Source organism: Hordeum vulgare, chromosome 5H (genome assembly GCF_904849725.1).
Source record: "Hordeum vulgare subsp. vulgare chromosome 5H, MorexV3_pseudomolecules_assembly, whole genome shotgun sequence".
Classification (NCBI taxonomy): Eukaryota; Viridiplantae; Streptophyta; class Magnoliopsida; order Poales; family Poaceae; genus Hordeum; species Hordeum vulgare.
This window is the reverse complement of record NC_058522.1, coordinates 581,048,767-581,066,490: the sequence shown is the minus strand read 5'-3', so window position 1 is coordinate 581,066,490 and position 17,724 is coordinate 581,048,767. Positions and strand designations below refer to the sequence as shown.

The following is a 17,724-nucleotide window of genomic DNA, read 5'->3' as shown; positions in this document are numbered from 1 at the left end:
TAGAATTCAAAATTATACGCAAGTTCAAAAAGTGTCCATTAATTTGATAATGTTTGTGGGCGTTCAAACATTCAACAGATGCCTGCGAGTCAAAAAATGTTTGCGAATTAAAAAAAATGTTTCATGAATTTCTGGAAATGTTCATGAAATTCAAAAATTGTGCACGAATTTCATAAGAACGTCGCAAGTTTGCAAACATGGTTGCGAACATCAAAAGAATTCATGAATTCATTGAATGTTCATAACTTTCAAAAGTGTTTGGAAGTTTGAAAAAAATGTACGTTAGTTTGAAAAAGAATGTTTGCAAAGTTAAAATATTTCTCTGGAACTCTAAACATGTTCACAATTTTCAGAAAATGTCAATGAATTTCGTAACATGCGCAGTTTTTGGAAATTGTTTTGATTTTTAAAATAAGTATAGGAATTGTAGAAGACGTTTTGCGAATTTGAAAATACAAAAAAGAATTTTATAAATAGAAAAAAGGAAAAAAAATGAAAACTGAAAGAAAAACACAAGAAAAACAAAGTGAAAAAAGAAATATTGAAAATGAAAAAGGAAAGAAAACCACAAGAAAAACAAAGTGAAAAAATAAATATTGATAATGGAAAAGATAGAAAACACAAGAAAAACTAGCCTCACCCCCAAAAGACTAGCCTGTTAGGAGGGGACACCCTCACCCTTATAAGTCGTGTTACTTCTACTCCCACAACCGATGTGGGACTAAACCCAACAATCTTTCCCTCACACATCGGTCACCATGGCCCCGCTAATACCAGCGTCTCCCCCTATATATATACTTGAGGTTTTGGGATTTTTGAGACAATTATCTCTCTCTCCCACGGCGCAGCCCTACCTCTCTCTTCTTCCTCCTCCGCAGCGCTTGGCGAAGCCCTGTCAGAGTACCACATAGCTCCACCGTCACCACGTCGTCGTGCTGCCAGAGCTCTCCCTCAACTTCTCCTCTCTCCTTGTTGGATCAAGAAGAAGGAGACGTCACCGGACTGTACGTGTGTTGAACGCGGAGGCACCGTCGTTCAGTGCATAGATCAGAATCTACCGTGATCTGAATCGCTGCGAGTACGACTCCATCAATCGCGTTCTGGCAACGCTTCCGCTTAGCGATCTTCAAAGGTATGAAGATGCTCTACCCCTTTGCTTATTGCTGGTTTCTCCAAAGATAAATCCTTGCATGGCGTAGGATTTTTTTTTAAATTACTACGATCCCCAACAACTTGCAATAAAATCAAATCAAAAGAAATTGGGAGTCGGGGGGGCAACTAACTAATGCAGGTTGAGTGTCTCATGTTTTCTTACATACTAACAAGCTGGACATGTTTGAACAGAGCAAGGTGTTTAAGGAATTATAAAGGCTAATTTGCTCTGTGTTTTTTGCTCTGCTTTGAGAGGCTCATGTGCAACTAAATTTTTGACAGGTTCATTCATCTGTTTTTTCAGACTGGTGTTCGTGCTTTCAGACTTGATTGTAGCTACAGTTTCAAAAACAAGAGATTTCACCGAAGATTGTTGACGGGATCTGTTCGATGGAGCTTCAGGAAACACCACTGAGGGATTTGCGAACCAATTAGAAGATACAGCTCGCGGCGGAAGCACCCCAGCGGCGCTTGGAGATGAGAAAGGTGGTTGCGGGCGGCGCTGTGGTGGTTGAGGGGTGGTGGTTGCGGGCGGCGCCGCGTGGGCGCAGGTTTCTCGGGGCCGGCACATGTTGATTGTTTCTGAATCTGGACAGTTGTTTTAGGTTCTATCTTTACCTAATAATAAAGAGGCTATCGCTTCCGTCGGAAAACCCACCGAGGTGATTTTATAAAAAAATCCTTACTGTTTATGACATTAAACTCGTAGTATATATTAAATATTTTTTAAAATACTCATATCTTTTAAACCGCAACTCCAAATTTAACATATTATACATGGAATTTGATTAGAAAAATATGTAGAATTTAAATATGATATTATTTTATCTGTTAAACGTTTAATAAAAATACTATCTAGGGTGCAATCTTAATAAATAAGTCATTATTCGTCTTTCTTTCATACCGGTACTCATCCGGGTTGGGGATGAACACGTCAACAAAATCAGGATTAGAGATGAAACTGAAGGTCACTTGACTGATTCTTTGTACGTATTAAATCTACATGAAGCTGTGTTAAAATAGAAGACGTGTGAAATTTTGAACTGCATTTTTGTAGGATAAGACCATCTTTATTTGTATCGTAACTATAAATTCTCAAATTATAGACATTTTTTATAAATTAAGAACGTGTGTCGTGTGGTATTTCTTTCTCCCGTTGCAACGCATGGGCCCTTTTGCTAGTTTAATCAAAAGAGGTTAGATTGGACGGTTGGGCACGCATATATCGGATGAATATACGGATGATTGGATATTCTCTACGGATCCACCGTGGACGCGTAGCGTCTCCATAAGAAAAAAATACGTATTCTACCTGTATCTTCATTTATCTCTGATCTCGAGTAACCCACACGTTTACACTTGTATAACATAGAAGCTGGTGCCTGATTTGTGCGTTTCTTTCCTTAGCAATATGGCAGTCGAGTTAAAACCCGTATAGGATTAGGAGGGTCAATCCGTCGACCGCACCAATCGGAAACGCGTTGGCCGGCCCTCTCTCTCGATGCCGATATAAATACACACGAACCCTGCAGACGACGCACTGCGACCTCACCCCTTCCGCGGATTCGATAGGACTGCAGACCAGACCATGCAGCCGGCCATGGCGGATCAGGGCCAGGAGGAGGACTCGTAAGTTTCCTGCTCCTGCAAATTTCATCTCCGCCGTGCCGTCGTATATATGCGTATGCTGTGTTGTTCTTTCCCTTTCCCCGTTGGAGATTCATTCAGGCGAAAGCATTGTGCATCTGTAATGTAATCTCGACTGCTGTCCCCTGCCGTAATTGCTGTTGCAATTCTTGGTCTTGCCTACTTTTCAATTGAAATTTCCGCTGCGGAACCTAATGAGATCTTGTTTTCCTTACCTTATGTAGTGTGGGATTGGTTTTAGAAAGTTATACCCAAATAATAACGCTCACATGTGTGGCATCTTTATACTCCGTTTTAATCTTCGTGTGTTTTGGTTTGCACAAATCTTGACGATCTCTGATGAAATTAAAATAATGCCACGTGATGTGTAGGGGTTATAAAGCACTCGCCCACACGACTCGCACCATGTGGTTGTCAGTTGTGTTGTGTGAATGAACCAGTCCTCGCACATATGAACATCATTCAGTTCATGTCGTGTGGGTGAACATCTCTCACCCACACGATATTCATACGATGATAGATGAAAACTACAGCCGTGCATGTGTGGTAACTAGTTAATCACACATAGCAACTATGGTTGACCATACATACATGATAACTATGATTGACCATATATGGCAACTATGATGGACCACATGTGGTAACTAGTTAATCACACATGACAACTATGTTTGACCATACATGACAACTATGGATTGACCACACATCGCAACTAACGTTAATTAGACGTGATAACTATAGTTAACCAAAATAGAGAAGTTGCCATGGTTTAAAACTAAAGTAGACATCCCCTGGTAACTAAAGTTGTCATCCTCGGATAACTAAAGTTTTCATCAAAAAAGTCTGGATGGAATTGCTTCATGCCACACGTGCATGGTGGAGATGAGTAGTTATTATTAAACGTGTGGCCCAAAGTAGTTGTGTCCGGATATGTGAACAATTTTAATGTTCGTCCACACAGAACTGTGTGAGATGCCTCCTGAGTATGTCACACAGGATCGTGTGATCGGATGTGTATTATATCACACATGTGATGAATATTGGGATCCAAGTTTTATTGAAGACTTCTTTCCCTATATTCGCTGAAGGATTTTAAGAATGTGCTCATAGTAACTTTTCATCTTTCCCGACAACATGTGTTTTTCTTCTCTCTCTTTTTTCTCTCTAGAACGACATTTTTTTGCATTTATGTTAATCGTTCAAACAACTCTGTATTTTTGTGTTTTTAGTTTCCATCTAAATTCACAAGATATAACGTCCATCTCTTCGATAATTTAAAATGATGCCCGGGCTCTCATGTATACCTATTGAAAAGTAAATTCATAAAAAGTAGCCAAAAATAAAAATAAAAATGGATTTTTAGGTATCAAAGATGCTCATGTGCACAAGATGCTTGCAAGTTTTCATGGTGTTTGGACATCTGAGGAGTATGCACAAAATCGGCTATGAATCGTATTCTTTTTCAAAGTTTCTCACATACTTAAAATTTGTATTTTTAGCACGAGCTCCTCACATGTCGAAACACTATGAAATTATGCACGAACCTTGTGCTCATAAGCATCTTCCATGCCTAAGAATTTCAGATTTTTTTAATTTATTATTTACACAAACATATAGATGATCCCCGCTGCAAAATAACCGCTCTCCCGACTCTAACATTTTTTTAGTTCATGAAGGACATGCCTGACATAGTGGTGGAAAATAGGCAAGATATAAAAAGTCGTGTAAATAGTATTTTCCTATTATATTGAGTGTTGTTTTAGAAGACATAATACAAGACTGGAGCGATTTAAAGTCTTCAGTCGTACTGATACGGGTTAAAACATGGACAATCACTCTAAAACACATGATAGGGAAACACGAGAGGATCTAGGGTATGCAGGTGCATGCATCAATCACATTTTTTGGCTTTTAAAATTCATCTTTTAAGTTTTGTTTGTGTATTCTGTTTAAATAAGATCACTCTGACCATGCTTTGACAATGTTTTATTTTTTCCGTAATCTTCAACTACTAAAGCTTGCTAGGAATTCATTAAGCTTCACAAATTGAAACTTAAAAGCATACACAGAATCCATTAATCATGAAGCAATTGTATAGCCGGGCAGCAGTGTGCCCGTGTCAAAAACCAGTGCTAGAAGCTTCCAGACCCGTAGATCCCCCGCATAATGTAATGCAAACCTCTTTGACACACGTGAATTAAGAAAAATAAAATAAAGATAAAAGGCGTAGAAATAAACACAAAGAACTCATGATCGAATGTATGCGAGGGGTGAAGGTGATGCGGTGAAATGAAAGGAAGAATAGGTATGACCGATCCTGCAGTAATGTATATTCTAGCACGATGCTTGTCCCATGTCTCTTCCTTGGTGACGTGACGACTCTGCACACCTTGAACTTCATTTCTCGTTACACTCCTCAGCTAACTCATTTCCCCATATATCCAACTCAGCCCCTTGGCTCTAGTTTTGCTTTGGTTTTACCGTCATTTTTCCCCAAGCAATCCTTATCGTCTTTGGCTCCTTCACAATTCTTAAAAAAAAACAATTCACGACTAGCAAAGAGAGGTCGATCTTGAGATAATGTATTAAAAAGTGATAATATTTTGTTTTCTTATTTTAGTTTCATTTTGAGAACTACGAATCGTACCCTTTGTAGCATACTTTAAAAATCCCAAAACAAAGAAAACGTGCATTTTTTCCACAAATCGATTCCCCTTCACCCCTAAAAAATTCCCCAAATTAACCCCTCCCAGGCCGTGACCGACCATGTCCATGGACGACTGCTTCCTCCCGCTCCCCTCCCCACTTCATGACAGCGGGCGGTGCGGCTCTCACCCCTAGATCTGGACGAGCGCGCAGCCGCCGGTTCCGGCACGGCGGGCAAGGGATTATCCTGTTTGATATATCAATTTCCTCTCATCCTCATCCTGTTTGATATGTCTAATCCTCATCCTGTTTGATATATCAATTTCCTCTCATCCTGTTTGATTCGTTTCTAAACTAGGCCCACTAGGTGTGTCTGTTTCCAAGAACAAATTGTTTCCGTTCCAAAATGTGCCGACATTGGAAATGAATCTATGGACAAATGAAATTGGGAATGAATCTAAGAACAAATGTATACGGGAACAACTTCTTGTGGCTCTAAAATTGCTGGAGTTTGTAATGTGTCTGAGAACAATTTCTTATAGTTCCAAAACATTGCTGAAACTAGTAATGTACTCCCTCTGTAAATTAATATATGAGTGTTTAGATAACTAAAATAGTAATCTAAACACTCTTATATTAGTTTGCGGAAGGAGTATCTGAGAAGGTGAGACCAAATTATTACGATTCTGGGAGTTGCTGAAATTAGAATAGCAATAGACTGTGTTGATGACTCTGCTTCATTTTACTGTGATGCTCAATAAATAAATCATATGTCATGGTTCAAGGTATAAGGGGAATTCAGTGCATGCCTTCCCAGAGGAGGAGCCAAAGCAACACCAAGTCCAAGTTTCACGTGCCGCTTCAAAGGGGAGATATGCAAGGTAATTAAAAACTCCTAACATCTTCACTTGTTTTTTCTGGGTTGCTGTCTGTTCAACACCACTGTGCATGGTCATTCGGCATTCTCAAATGTAAATACTCTGCTTCCCATTGCTAACTTTTCCATTTTTTTATATTTCAAACTGTGCTTTTCCTAGAAACTGGTTAGCATAATTCCTCCCGTTCCCAGATGATAAGCCGAATTTCGTTTTTTTGAAAGAAAAAAAAAATTCTACACTGCAGGGTGTGTCAGTGATGGGCTACTGAAAAGCGCAGCAATGCTATCGGTTCCAAAAACATTTTCTGATTCTAAATTTTACTACAATGAGAATAATCATATATACAATATGTCGATTACCCAGTTTCCTTGCTATTCTATTTAATTCGTACGTTCTGTTTCAGGTTTAAGGAGAATTTAAATGCCAAGGCAGAGGAGACAAAGCAACACCACCATCAAGTTGCCGTCTCATGCTCCGCTTCAAAAGGGAGGTATGCAAGTTAAAAATCATAACCTCTTCACTTATTTTTTCCTGGATTGCTCTCTGTTCAACACCATTGTGCATCTTCATTTGTCATTCTGAAATGTCGCTGCAAGATTGATAACCCAAATCCTCTGGTTCCCAGCATTAAGTCATCAATTATTGTTTATATCCCAAACTATTTTTCCTTGAAAATGGCTAACACAATTCCTCCTGTTCCCATGTGGTTATCTGAATTTGTTCCTTCTAAAACTATTCTACACTGCAAATTGCATCAATGACAGGCTTGTGCTGAAACCTCATGGTTTGCTCTCATTGTGATTACAGTGCAAACTATTCTCAGCCCATTTCTGCCATTCAGCTGTTTGTATCCAGTATCCAGACCTGGCAGCTGTTCATTTCATCATGTCAAATTTTAATTCCAAACATACTTCGACAAGTTTTAATATTGTTTCAAGAAATTTGCTTTTTCTTCACCATAAAGAAAAGCGACTGGGTTAATCATGTCAAATTTTAATCCCATACAAACTCAGCAAGTTTGTAAACATGTTTCCCGAACTCTGCATGCACCTTCATCATGAAAGGGAAGCAACTGGGTAAATGCTACACTTAAATTTTCATGATGCATTAATGCACAGTACATGTGATTTGTTCATTTCTTATCGCATGACAATCTGTTCACAATAATAACCAGGAATCGAGCTGGTTGGATGTCCCATGAGAGGAGCACTCCTGAAGGTATCAACATGAAGGAACATGCTTGGAGGTTTCGGTTCCCCTTCCCCGAACTCCCGAAGTCGACTTACCGTGGTGACCTGAATTCCCTTGGAAGGCCAGTTGTAATGAAACAGAGGAAACCTCTGGAGGTGAGGAACGCTCTTCGTGAAAGAAGAGTAGCGGCCAAACAAAAGGCTGCGCGCTACCATGCGGAAGTGGCCCTGCGCAAATATAACAGAGCAAACAACACCAAGGTCTTCCCCTCCCTCCCTCCCTCTCCGTGTATGTGAGGTAGTAGCAATTGGAATGGTTTTTTAGCCTTATTATCCATTCTATAAATGTGTTTTTCCATTTTGATTTTTCAGTTTGAGCTGCTGGAGGTAAAAGTGATATCTATATTTTCCGAATTTGGAGGAGCCGGGGCCCACTATAACTTCACAGCTAAGCAGCCTGATGCTGACAGTACCAAGCTATTCTTCTCTGAAGTCGACCTCTATTTTCGGAGTGAGAATGATGTGATCATGTGCTGTATAGTTGAGGAAAATGATGCAGGTACTTGTCGACAGTTGTTCCTGTTCCTTCTTTCCTGATCATTATTCCCATGTGTTCTTGTTGTTCATGGAGTTAGCATCAGGTGCAACTGTTGACACACATGTTCTAATTCCAATCTCATATTTTTCCTCACATTGATATTTGTCTAACTCCTTATGTCTGGTATGTTCTAGGCCATTGCTATGGATGCAAAAACTACCAGCCTGTTATTCACCCAAGCAGCGAAGCATACGGGGGTGGTAGTAGTACTTGTATTGACTACCCTTATCCAGACAGTGAAAGCTCAGATAGCGATTAGTAATGTAACGATTGAAGCTTGGTGGCTGGCTTGTGTGGCCATTCTTCTCTGGTGTGTCTTGGATTGCCCTTGTGAGAATAGCTTCCGCGGGGAGTAGATGAAGTTGATAGACTTGTCATGGGATGGAAACCTGAGTTTTAACTTGATAATGTCATATTTGCTCTCGTGATTTGTTGTCTTGGCTTTGGAGGATATGTGCTGCAATGAGTAAATGAGCTTTAGAGATGTGTGATGGGATGAGAAACCTGGGTTATAATTTTTTGACTATGAACCTGGGTTATAATTGAATGTTGTTGTGCTATCCTTGCAATTCGATTACACTTGCAACTGATTTTGTTGAGTTTTTTGACTTCTCTATCTAAACGAGGCTGTAGCCTTTGTTTGTGTTTCTCCATGTAATGTTGAGATAGTTGTAATCTTGCGTAAATTTACTTTGCAGCTTTTTTTTTGAAAGGCTTGTATTTGTTTCGGAATGCTAAATGTCATTCCACAAAAGAAGTGGACTCAGCCAGTGCTGCCAAATGGCCTCCTCCTATTCGCTCGGATGTAGCTGGTTATCCAATGCCTATTCTGGTGTTCCACTAGTCACAAAAGCTCTGGCGTTACTGACTGGTATGTAATAGGCTTTGTTGGATGGTTTGATTCTCTACCTGCAACACTGCATGCAGCGGCTGGTTCAGTGTTATGCTTGGGTAGAAGTTGTCAGCTGCCCATTGTTGTCCATAGGAGGTACTCTCCCTCAACAAATCTGAGCAAGGATAATAATATTTTTACATTTTTTTGTTCAAATTTTAAATTTGAGAAAATGCAGAGCCCACACACCTTTATTGCCATGTTCCATGCATCCAGATATGAATCAATTTTTACAACTGAATGTTTTTCTTCCAGAAAATTTATAGCTATGAATTACTGATTCTTGTTGTTTTAAATCTTGTAGGGTCTCTTTTGAATGTTCTGAGTGAGCATTTGAATTCCTAGACTTCTGATCATGCCTCCAGTTATCAAGTAAGGCAGTAAGCTATTACTCCGTCTTCATTTAAGTTTCTGTTATTAAAATTAGGTGTACCGATCGTATCTGAACTAGTGGTTGTTTGACTTTCAAATTATTGTGCATTTATTCAGAATTCACAAATTTAGTGCATACAGTTGCATAATATCTTATTTAGGTGGGTGGGAAATGGATGACATAGAGTCAAGACCCTGTAGGGGTGTTTGGGTGTTACCTTGGAAAACTTTGCATTGTCAGATACAGATTCATTTGTGTGGATCATCGTTCAGTTCAATATCTCCTTCACCCACCTTCCTAATTTTAAAGGGACTCGATATTGGGTGGTGCATCATGCATGTCATCGATTGGTTCCCATGTGGACCGGGGAGTGCAAACTACACCTTTACTTTTGTCTGTTACCGCTCCGAGTCAGATGTGACGTACTGATAGTTATCTGCTCCGTGTAAGAATATACTAGCAAAAGGGCCCGTGCGTTGCAACGGGAGAAAAATAACTATAATCTTCAAGAATGCTGATCATATTACGTCCTTAAAATTTTAGGACATTTCTTGAAATGCATGAACATTTTTTGAATTAGCAAACATTTTTTTCAATTGCACTCAAAAAATAATACACAAACTTTTTTCTCAAAATCATGGACTTTTATTGTTTTCACCAACATTGTTCTCAAAATTATGAACATTTTTCTGAATATGGGAATACTTTTACAAATATCCCGAGCATTTTTTGAATTCACAAATATTTTATGTTTTCTTCAAAATTCTATTTCAAAATTCTCAGTTTTATAAGTTGCAAAAGTTTTTCAAAAGTCGATATTATTTAAATTTAAAAAAATGGAACAAAAAATGAAAATAAAAATGAGACTAAAAACAGAGGCACAAACTGTTTTTAAGATTTTTACACGGACTTTTGTTTAAAATTATCGACTTTTTTCATTTTACAGACATTTTCTAAAAATTTAAACATTTTTTTGTATATGCAAACATTTTTCAAAACTCCTGAGTAGTTTTTGAATTCTCAAAAAAATTATGTTTTTTAATATTTTATTTCAAAATTCTCAGTTTCTTAAATTTAAGAAAAGTTATTTGAAATTCTAAATTATTTAAAGTAGAAAAAAGTGGAACTAAAAAGTAAAATAAAAAAACTAAACTAAAAGAACAGGCGGCCACGCATGGGCCGGCCCAAATAGGTGTGCTGCATCTTTTTCCAATGCCCAGAGCGTAATATAGGAGGTGCCTATATGGGCCGGCCCAGTCCAGAGATTTTCCTGTTTAAAACGTTTTCTATGACTTATAAGTGGTAATTGTGGGTAATTTTCATCAACTTTATGGGTAATGTTAATGACGAACGACAGAAGCACTAATTGCTTTATTAGTAGGTAAAGATAAAGATATGAAAAATAAATAGAGAATAAGATAAAGTTTCCATTGCTATGTTAGCACGTCCACTAAGCCCCAGTAATGTACCACAAGTCCACAACAATCCGGAAAAAGATAATTTAATTATTTGGATGTTGGAACATGAGTAGCAATTTCCTACTATGACCAAAGCAAACTGCACCTCATATATAGAATACTCCTTTCTATATAATAAATTACTAATGCAATGCCGACACTGATTACCAGTTCAAACTTAGTTCAAACATCTCTCTCAACCAGTACTTGTTTACTTCTGTGTTTTTGTCAGTACCTCGATCAGTGGGGGTGCAATGCAATCACAATTCACAACTCATTCGTCGTGTAACTGACACTAATAAATATTTGAACTAACTTATTAGCTTATTCATGGAGTTCTGACATGCATATTATTATACATGCAAGTTGTTTCACTTGATCCTTGCTTAATGATATTATACATGTCAAGTTGTTTCCCTTGCTTTGACTAGCCGGGTATTGCACACACGAGTTATATTTGCTGATTACTCAGTTTATATTGGCCTAGGCTTCCTCTTTTGCTGAGTTTGGCTCTCAGAGTAGATACACATATCGTCTCTTGCCAACTGCGAGGTCTCAAGAACCTGATGCAAGGCAGGAACGTCATAAGTTCCTCTCTCTGAAAAGCCTCAAGTAATGGTTGATCCTTTGACAATAGGCGCAGCGGGATGGGGGATAGCCATGGCGGGGTGGATCATCTCGCCATACGTCACCAGGCTTATAGACGAAGTCTACTCCCACATCAAACCTGACAAGAAATCGGGGGAGAATCTTCACAAACTGAAGACTCAGGTTATCCCTCGACTGAAGCTTATTCTGGAAGCTGCGGATGGCACTCAACATAAGGAGCTCTTCGAGGAACTGGTGAGTGGTCTCAAATCTGCTTTCCGTGACACGGAAGACATCCTGGATGAACTGGAGTACATTCGTCAATACAAGCAGGCAAGACAGAGGAAACGTAAATTGCCTGAGAGTGGCCCCTCAGACCAGGTCCTTCCTTTTCTATCCTCTACATAATTGCTCTCTACTCAGCTGTTCATCCATGCATGCGATCTCAAATTATTATTTTGTGATGGGGCTTTATGTTCTTTTAAGAGTTACTTATATCCAAAGAGATAGGGTGACAGGAATAATTTGACTGTGTGCATCCTCGATGTCTGACTAACTCTTGACGTTCTGTTGGTATAGAGTCTAGATATATTTGGTATGTTCTTGATATTAACACATTATCCTTATAAAAAACGTTTTGATGCTGAAATTTTACTAGAAATGAATTGAACATTCAAACATCACTAGGTTCCGTAATAAGGGCCTGTTATGGCATTTTCTATTTAGCGCCACATGCGCCAGTTAACGTGAATTTTTGTTAACTGGCGCCTGTGGCATTTGTGAATGGGCCGGCCCATCTAGGCACCCTATGATGTTTTTTTAGAAAATGTATGAAAATATTGATAAACATTTAGCGAATATATTGTAAGATTGATGAACTTTTTTGAATATCGATGAACTTTTTTGAATTTTGATAACATCTTCTTGAAAATGGATGAACTGTTTTAAGATTTATGATTTTTTTTAAAATATACATGAACTTTTGTTGAATTTCTATGAATTTTTACTAAATTGGATGATTTTTTTATGAACTTTTGACAAGTTTATTGAAATTTTTAAAAATTGAATGAACTTTACCTAAATTGGATGAACTTTTGTTTTTCATTTTCAATGTTTTTTTTCTTCAAATTGATTAACTTTTTTCAAAATTGATGAACCTTTTTTAAAGATAAGAACTTTTTTTAAAATGGATGAACCTTTTTTTCTTTAAATCTATAAGCCTTTTTTTGATTTTATATTTTTATTTTCATAATAAAAGGAATCCAAAAACAATTATAACTGGGCAGCACTCTAATGGGCCGGCCCATGCTAGCAGTGATGTAGGCGTCGGATCGTTAACGGGCGCCTGTAGCGCTGCATAGGAGCTCTGCGTGTTATGATCTCCTCCCACTTGAAACTTCTGAAAATCTGGGCCCAAAGCCAGCCCGAATTTAATAGCTACACGAAGCTGAAATCCAGGAAGCCATAATGGCTTAGTGCATTTTTCTAAAGCTACTGATTCCTAGCTCCACATTTTTGTGAATATGAAGCTGCAATTATTTAGGGCCGCGTGCCACTGCCAAAGAAACGATTCGGCACCTCCTCCCCAGATCGATCCCGCAAACAGAACGGCTCGCTCATAGATCGTCTCTACCCTCACCCTCACGGCCGCCGTTCCCCGCCTCTGCGTCCGGCTGCCCCCGTCGTCGGTCGGGTCCTCGCGTCTGCCTAAAGATCCGGTTGTCCCAGCTCGTTTTCCACCTTATCCATTCGTCGGCGACGCGAATCGCGTGGTGTGCCAGGAGCTGCGACTCCATGGCTCTCAGGTGCTAGCCTCGACGACATTGACGTTCGGAGGAACTAGCCCCGACCCTTTGAGCCAAGAGCAGCACCAGGACGACTGCGCCCCCAAGTCCAAACGGCAAGGCGAACTCGTCCCCGTCTCCTCTGTGTCCCATCTGTCCAGTGTCATGGTTCTGTACACCTCTCTATAGAACATAAATCGCAGAAATTAGCTGCTGTAAAAAAAAAATCAGCCCAACCATTCAACCCCGGACTATGGGCCAGCTCTTTACTCTTTTTTTCGGGCTGTGAGCAGTTTGGCCCGAAATGGGCTCTTTCCAGCCGACCCAAGGTGGCAGTAAGCAGGCCTTGAGTGTCCCAGCTGGGCTGCCACGTCATCCAGGCGCTGGGAGAAGCTATAGCATCTCCAGAACGTTTCCAGATCGCCAGGCGCCAGCTGAAGCAAAAAAGCGACATAAGAAGCTAGATATGAGAAGTTTTTGAGAAGTTAGATGGTTTCAGAACAGGCCCTAAGACTGTAAAGTGTAAACTGATTCGTGCACATCGTCTCTCTATTATCTAACCTTAACTATTATGTCCCCTTGTCCCTGCAGCAGTCAAGAACTCTTTTCTATTTATGTGGTGTTCTTTCTTATCTAGTACTTATAAAAGTATGAGTTAGGCGGGGATGTGTTGATCTGAACCGTCGATAAATATTTTCATTAATTACTTTCTGATTACTCCCCACTTTTTAGCAAAATACCTTTATCCTCCGTTAGATGTTTATGTAGATCTAATTGTTGTGATCGTCTTAGCTACAGATATATGTAGATCCAATGGTTGTGATAACTTGTTATGAAGATCTAACAGTTCTAATCAGTTTGGTTAATACCTGTCCACCAGATAGAGGGTCGAAATTGTTTTTTTGCTTTTTGTAAGAATTTCTAGTGCATGTCCATTGCTTTCAGTCTCGTGCTTTTAGTATGTAACTAGAAACGGTCACACGACCTGCCACTGCGCTTCTCTTATAGGTAAAGCTATGCAGGCCTGGCAATTTTGACATGCATGGTTATGTATATGGTTATGCAGATTTAACGACTACAATATGTTTGGGTATGGTTATGCAGGTATAACGTTTTTTGGTAAGTAATTTTGGTCCACAAGAGATGGGGAGAATTTCTAGTGTCGTAAAATTGTGCACTAGGCTTAGACCTTTTCTCATGTTAAATGTTGGTATTAGATTTGAAGTTTAACTTCCAAAATGTTGGTTGCTTTTTCAGATAACTGGGCCTTTAAGGGATAAGCTGGATAAAAATATAAAAAAGATACAACGACTCATCGATGAAGCACGTGAAACTCTTAAAATCGAAAATGAAACACGTATAGCCATTGAAGGGTCCAGCCTCACAAGTAATAGTGGTAGTGCCGAAGGTGGACCAAATGCTACTGCCGGGAAAGTAACTGGCAGAGATGATGTCCGTGACCGGATAATGTGCAAGCTTGAAGGTGATTGCAATCCAAGGCCAGGTGACAAATGTTTCTCTGTAGTAGGCATTTATGGCCTTCCAGGATATGGGAAGACAACCCTTGCACAACATGTTAGCGAGACAGCAGAAACGTCAGAATACTTCAAACTTGTTATGTGGATTCGTGTTTCTGAGAAGTTCAATGTGGATATCATTTTGAAGGAGATGTTTGAGCAAGCTTGGAATGGAAATGGACAATGTCCTCAGCATAATAGCCCTGTTGTTCTGAAAAAAGAATTGAAGAAGCTACTAAAAGATAAGCGGTTCCTCTTGGTACTGGACGATGTTTGGTGCAGCAAGAATGTTAATGAGCAGAAGAAGCTTCCAGAGTTACTTCCACCACTGATTGCTGCACACAATGGAAGCAAAATCCTAGTGACAAGCCGACATCATGATGCACTATTGGAACTAGGTCCTCAGGTGAGAGTAATTGATAATTATGCAATACCTGAGTTGGAGGATGAAGTCTTCTTACAACTTCTCATGCATAATGCATTTGGCCAAAGAATTAGAGATGATGATGCAAGTTACAGACAGCTCTTAAAATTTGGTTCTAAAATTGCACAAAAGCTGAAGAAATCACCTCTATTGGCCAGTGTAGTGGGACAAATGCTATATAAAAACCATGATGTTGATCATTGGGAAAGTATTGCAGAACAGAAAATCTTGGATGAGTACATGGGACCTCTTTGGTGGTGCTACCAGCATCTTGATGAGCAGGTCAAACGATGCTTTGCTTACTGCAGTGTTTTTCCCAGGAGACGTCATTTGTACCGTGACGAGCTAGTAAACTTGTGGGTTGCAGAAGGGTTTATAAGTACCACCAAGGGAGGACGGGACATGCAACGTGTTAGCCAGGATTACTTTAATGAATTGTTATCAATCTCATTTCTGCAACCAAGAAAGGATAATTTTGGCAAGGACTGTTTTCTTATTCATGATCTGCTCCATGATTTATCAGAGATGGTTGCTGGAGGTGAGTGCTTCAAAATTGGGAGTGTATGGACACAAGCTCCTTCAAATATTCGCCACCTTTCTATTGAGAGTTGTAATGCATTGATGGTTACTGAATATATTCTCAAACTGAAAAATCTGCGTACCCTAATTATTTTTCATGCTACAAATGACGTGAGGGGGTATGTCTTGAACAAGATATTTATGGAGTTAACTAAGCTGCGGGTACTGATCTTCCAAACCAAAAGAGCAGTCTTTCATGATCACTGCATCTTGTTGTTCCCAACATCTATAAATTATTTGAAGCATTTGCGCTATCTTGGTTTTGTGATCAAATGGATACCCAAGACATGCTTGCCAGACACAATAGCAGAGCGTTACCTTCTGCATGTTGGCAAATCTCACACCTCTCTGCTCTCACTCAACGGGAGAAAGAAGAACACGAGAGAGTTTTTGCGCTGCTGAAACTTGCAGCCTTTTCTGTTGCTATTATTCCTCTTGTTATACTCCAGCTTACAAGAGAATCGGGCTTAAGGCCCCTACTACTTCGCCACCTCCCGATCGTGCTGCTCGTGCCATCCCACGAGCGGTCAAGGGGGAGTGAGACTCGCTCCTGACGCAACGGCTGCGAGCTATTCTCGCGCGCCGCTTTTGACTGCTAAACTGACGAAGGAAAAACGCTAACAACAGACACCGACGAAACTGAAAGAAAAAGACACTTAGCAGACAGGGTTTATGCACCCCCTAAACCTACCTTATTTTCTTCATGCCAATCTTCTCACGTAGCTGGTGAAAAGCAATGCGTCCCAAGGGTTTTGTCAGGATGTCTGCCAGTTGATCTTCAGTCCTGATGAAATCAACAGTCATCTTTCCTTCCTCCACGCACTCTCTTATGAAATGATAGCGCACGTCTATGTGCTTACTCCGATCATGGAGCACCAGGTTCTTGCATAGAGCAATGGTTGATTTGTTATCCACCAAGAGCAGCGGCACCTGGAGTTTGTCCCCCATAATCTCAGCTAGCAACTGAAAAGACCTCGATGACGCCTAGAGGGGGGGGGGTGAATAGGCTATTTAAAAGCTTCTTCAGATTTGGCTTGAACCTAATGCGGAAATAAACTAAGAGGGTACTTGTCAAGCACAAATCCTAAATGCACTAGGCACTGCAACGTGTATCAACAACACGATCTACCAAGATGGACACAATACAGTTACTAACAAGCACAAGTAAGTTACACAAACTTACTTGAGCTATATCACACGACAAGTAGGTGAAAAACACAAGATACTAGATCACACTATATCAACACGATATATCAAGGGCTGCAAGTATGAACGTGTGGATATAGAGGGTATGCTTGAATGATTAATCTTGTACAAGAAATGGCCAACACAATATAATGAGCACAAGCAATATGCAATGTATGTATGCTCAAATGACACAAGTAAACCACAAGTAAGGAGTTAGGGTTAAGGATAACCAAGGTCACTGAGACGAAGATGTATCCCGATGTTCACTTCCCTGAAGGGAAGCTAGTCACCGTTAGAGAGGTGGATGTTACCACGAAGGCACACCAACGCCACGAAGGCTCACCCTATTCTCCCTTTGAGATAACACCACGAAGGCATTTCTCAACCACTAGTGGTAAGCCTTTGAGGTGGCTTCCAAACCCTCACAAACTTTTCCCGGGGAAATCACACGAATTGATTCCTCTCCGAAGAACTCCTACCGCCTAGGAGTCTCCAACCTCCAAGAGTAACAAGATCACGGGGAATGCTCAAAACTTGCTCAAATCACAAATAGCTTGGGTTGAGAGAAGGAGAGGGAGACGATCTATCTTTTGATTGGAACAACTCTCAAAGGGGCTCACAAATGCTCTTGGGATCTAAGATTTGGAGTGAGCAAATGTGTGTGAGGTGGAAATGTGTTCTTATGAGGATAAGGCTGTGTTAGGCAACCCTCTCACGAAGTGGGAGGGGGGTATTTATAGTGGGGAGAAAAAAAGAGCCGTTGGGGACACTTTAAGTCACACAGGGTCCGGACGTCCGACAGTTGTCGGAA

At 40.0% G+C, this 17,724-nt stretch overlaps 2 protein-coding genes across 2 annotated transcripts; both read left to right on the top strand.

The window, feature by feature from the left end:
- Window positions 1-5,565: 5,565 nt before the first annotated feature.
- On the top strand, window positions 5,566-8,701 carry LOC123397435. Its single transcript, XM_045091968.1, has 7 exons — window positions 5,566-5,621; window positions 6,086-6,109; window positions 6,231-6,326; window positions 6,727-6,813; window positions 7,498-7,774; window positions 7,886-8,072; window positions 8,246-8,701. Exons 1-7 carry the CDS (start codon window positions 5,566-5,568, stop codon window positions 8,368-8,370), a joined length of 852 nt encoding a protein of 283 aa, XP_044947903.1. The 3' UTR covers window positions 8,371-8,701.
- Window positions 8,702-11,310: 2,609 nt separating this feature from the next.
- LOC123397434 (putative disease resistance protein At3g14460) lies at window positions 11,311-16,127 on the top strand. The gene is made up of 2 exons (XM_045091967.1): window positions 11,311-11,802; window positions 14,463-16,127. Exons 1-2 carry the CDS (start codon window positions 11,449-11,451, stop codon window positions 16,125-16,127), a joined length of 2,019 nt encoding a protein of 672 aa, XP_044947902.1. The 5' UTR covers window positions 11,311-11,448.
- The last annotated feature ends 1,597 nt before the right edge of the window (window positions 16,128-17,724 follow it).

What these genes read in the sequence shown, in the direction of transcription:
- LOC123397435 (XM_045091968.1), top strand. Translation starts at nt 5,566, where the DNA reads ATGTCCATGGACGACTGCTTCCTCCCGCTCCCCTCCCCACTTCATGAC. An exon ending in CCACTTCATGACAGCGGGCG is followed by an intron (nt 5,622 to 6,085) that starts GTGCGGCTCTCA and finishes CTCTTATATTAG; the next exon opens with TTTGCGGAAGGAGTATCTGA. An exon ending in ACAGAGCAAACAACACCAAG is followed by an intron (nt 7,775 to 7,885) that starts GTCTTCCCCTCC and finishes TTGATTTTTCAG; the next exon opens with TTTGAGCTGCTGGAGGTAAA.
- LOC123397434 (XM_045091967.1), top strand. Translation starts at nt 11,449, where the DNA reads ATGGTTGATCCTTTGACAATAGGCGCAGCGGGATGGGGGATAGCCATG. An exon ending in AGAGTGGCCCCTCAGACCAG is followed by an intron (nt 11,803 to 14,462) that starts GTCCTTCCTTTT and finishes TTGCTTTTTCAG; the next exon opens with ATAACTGGGCCTTTAAGGGA.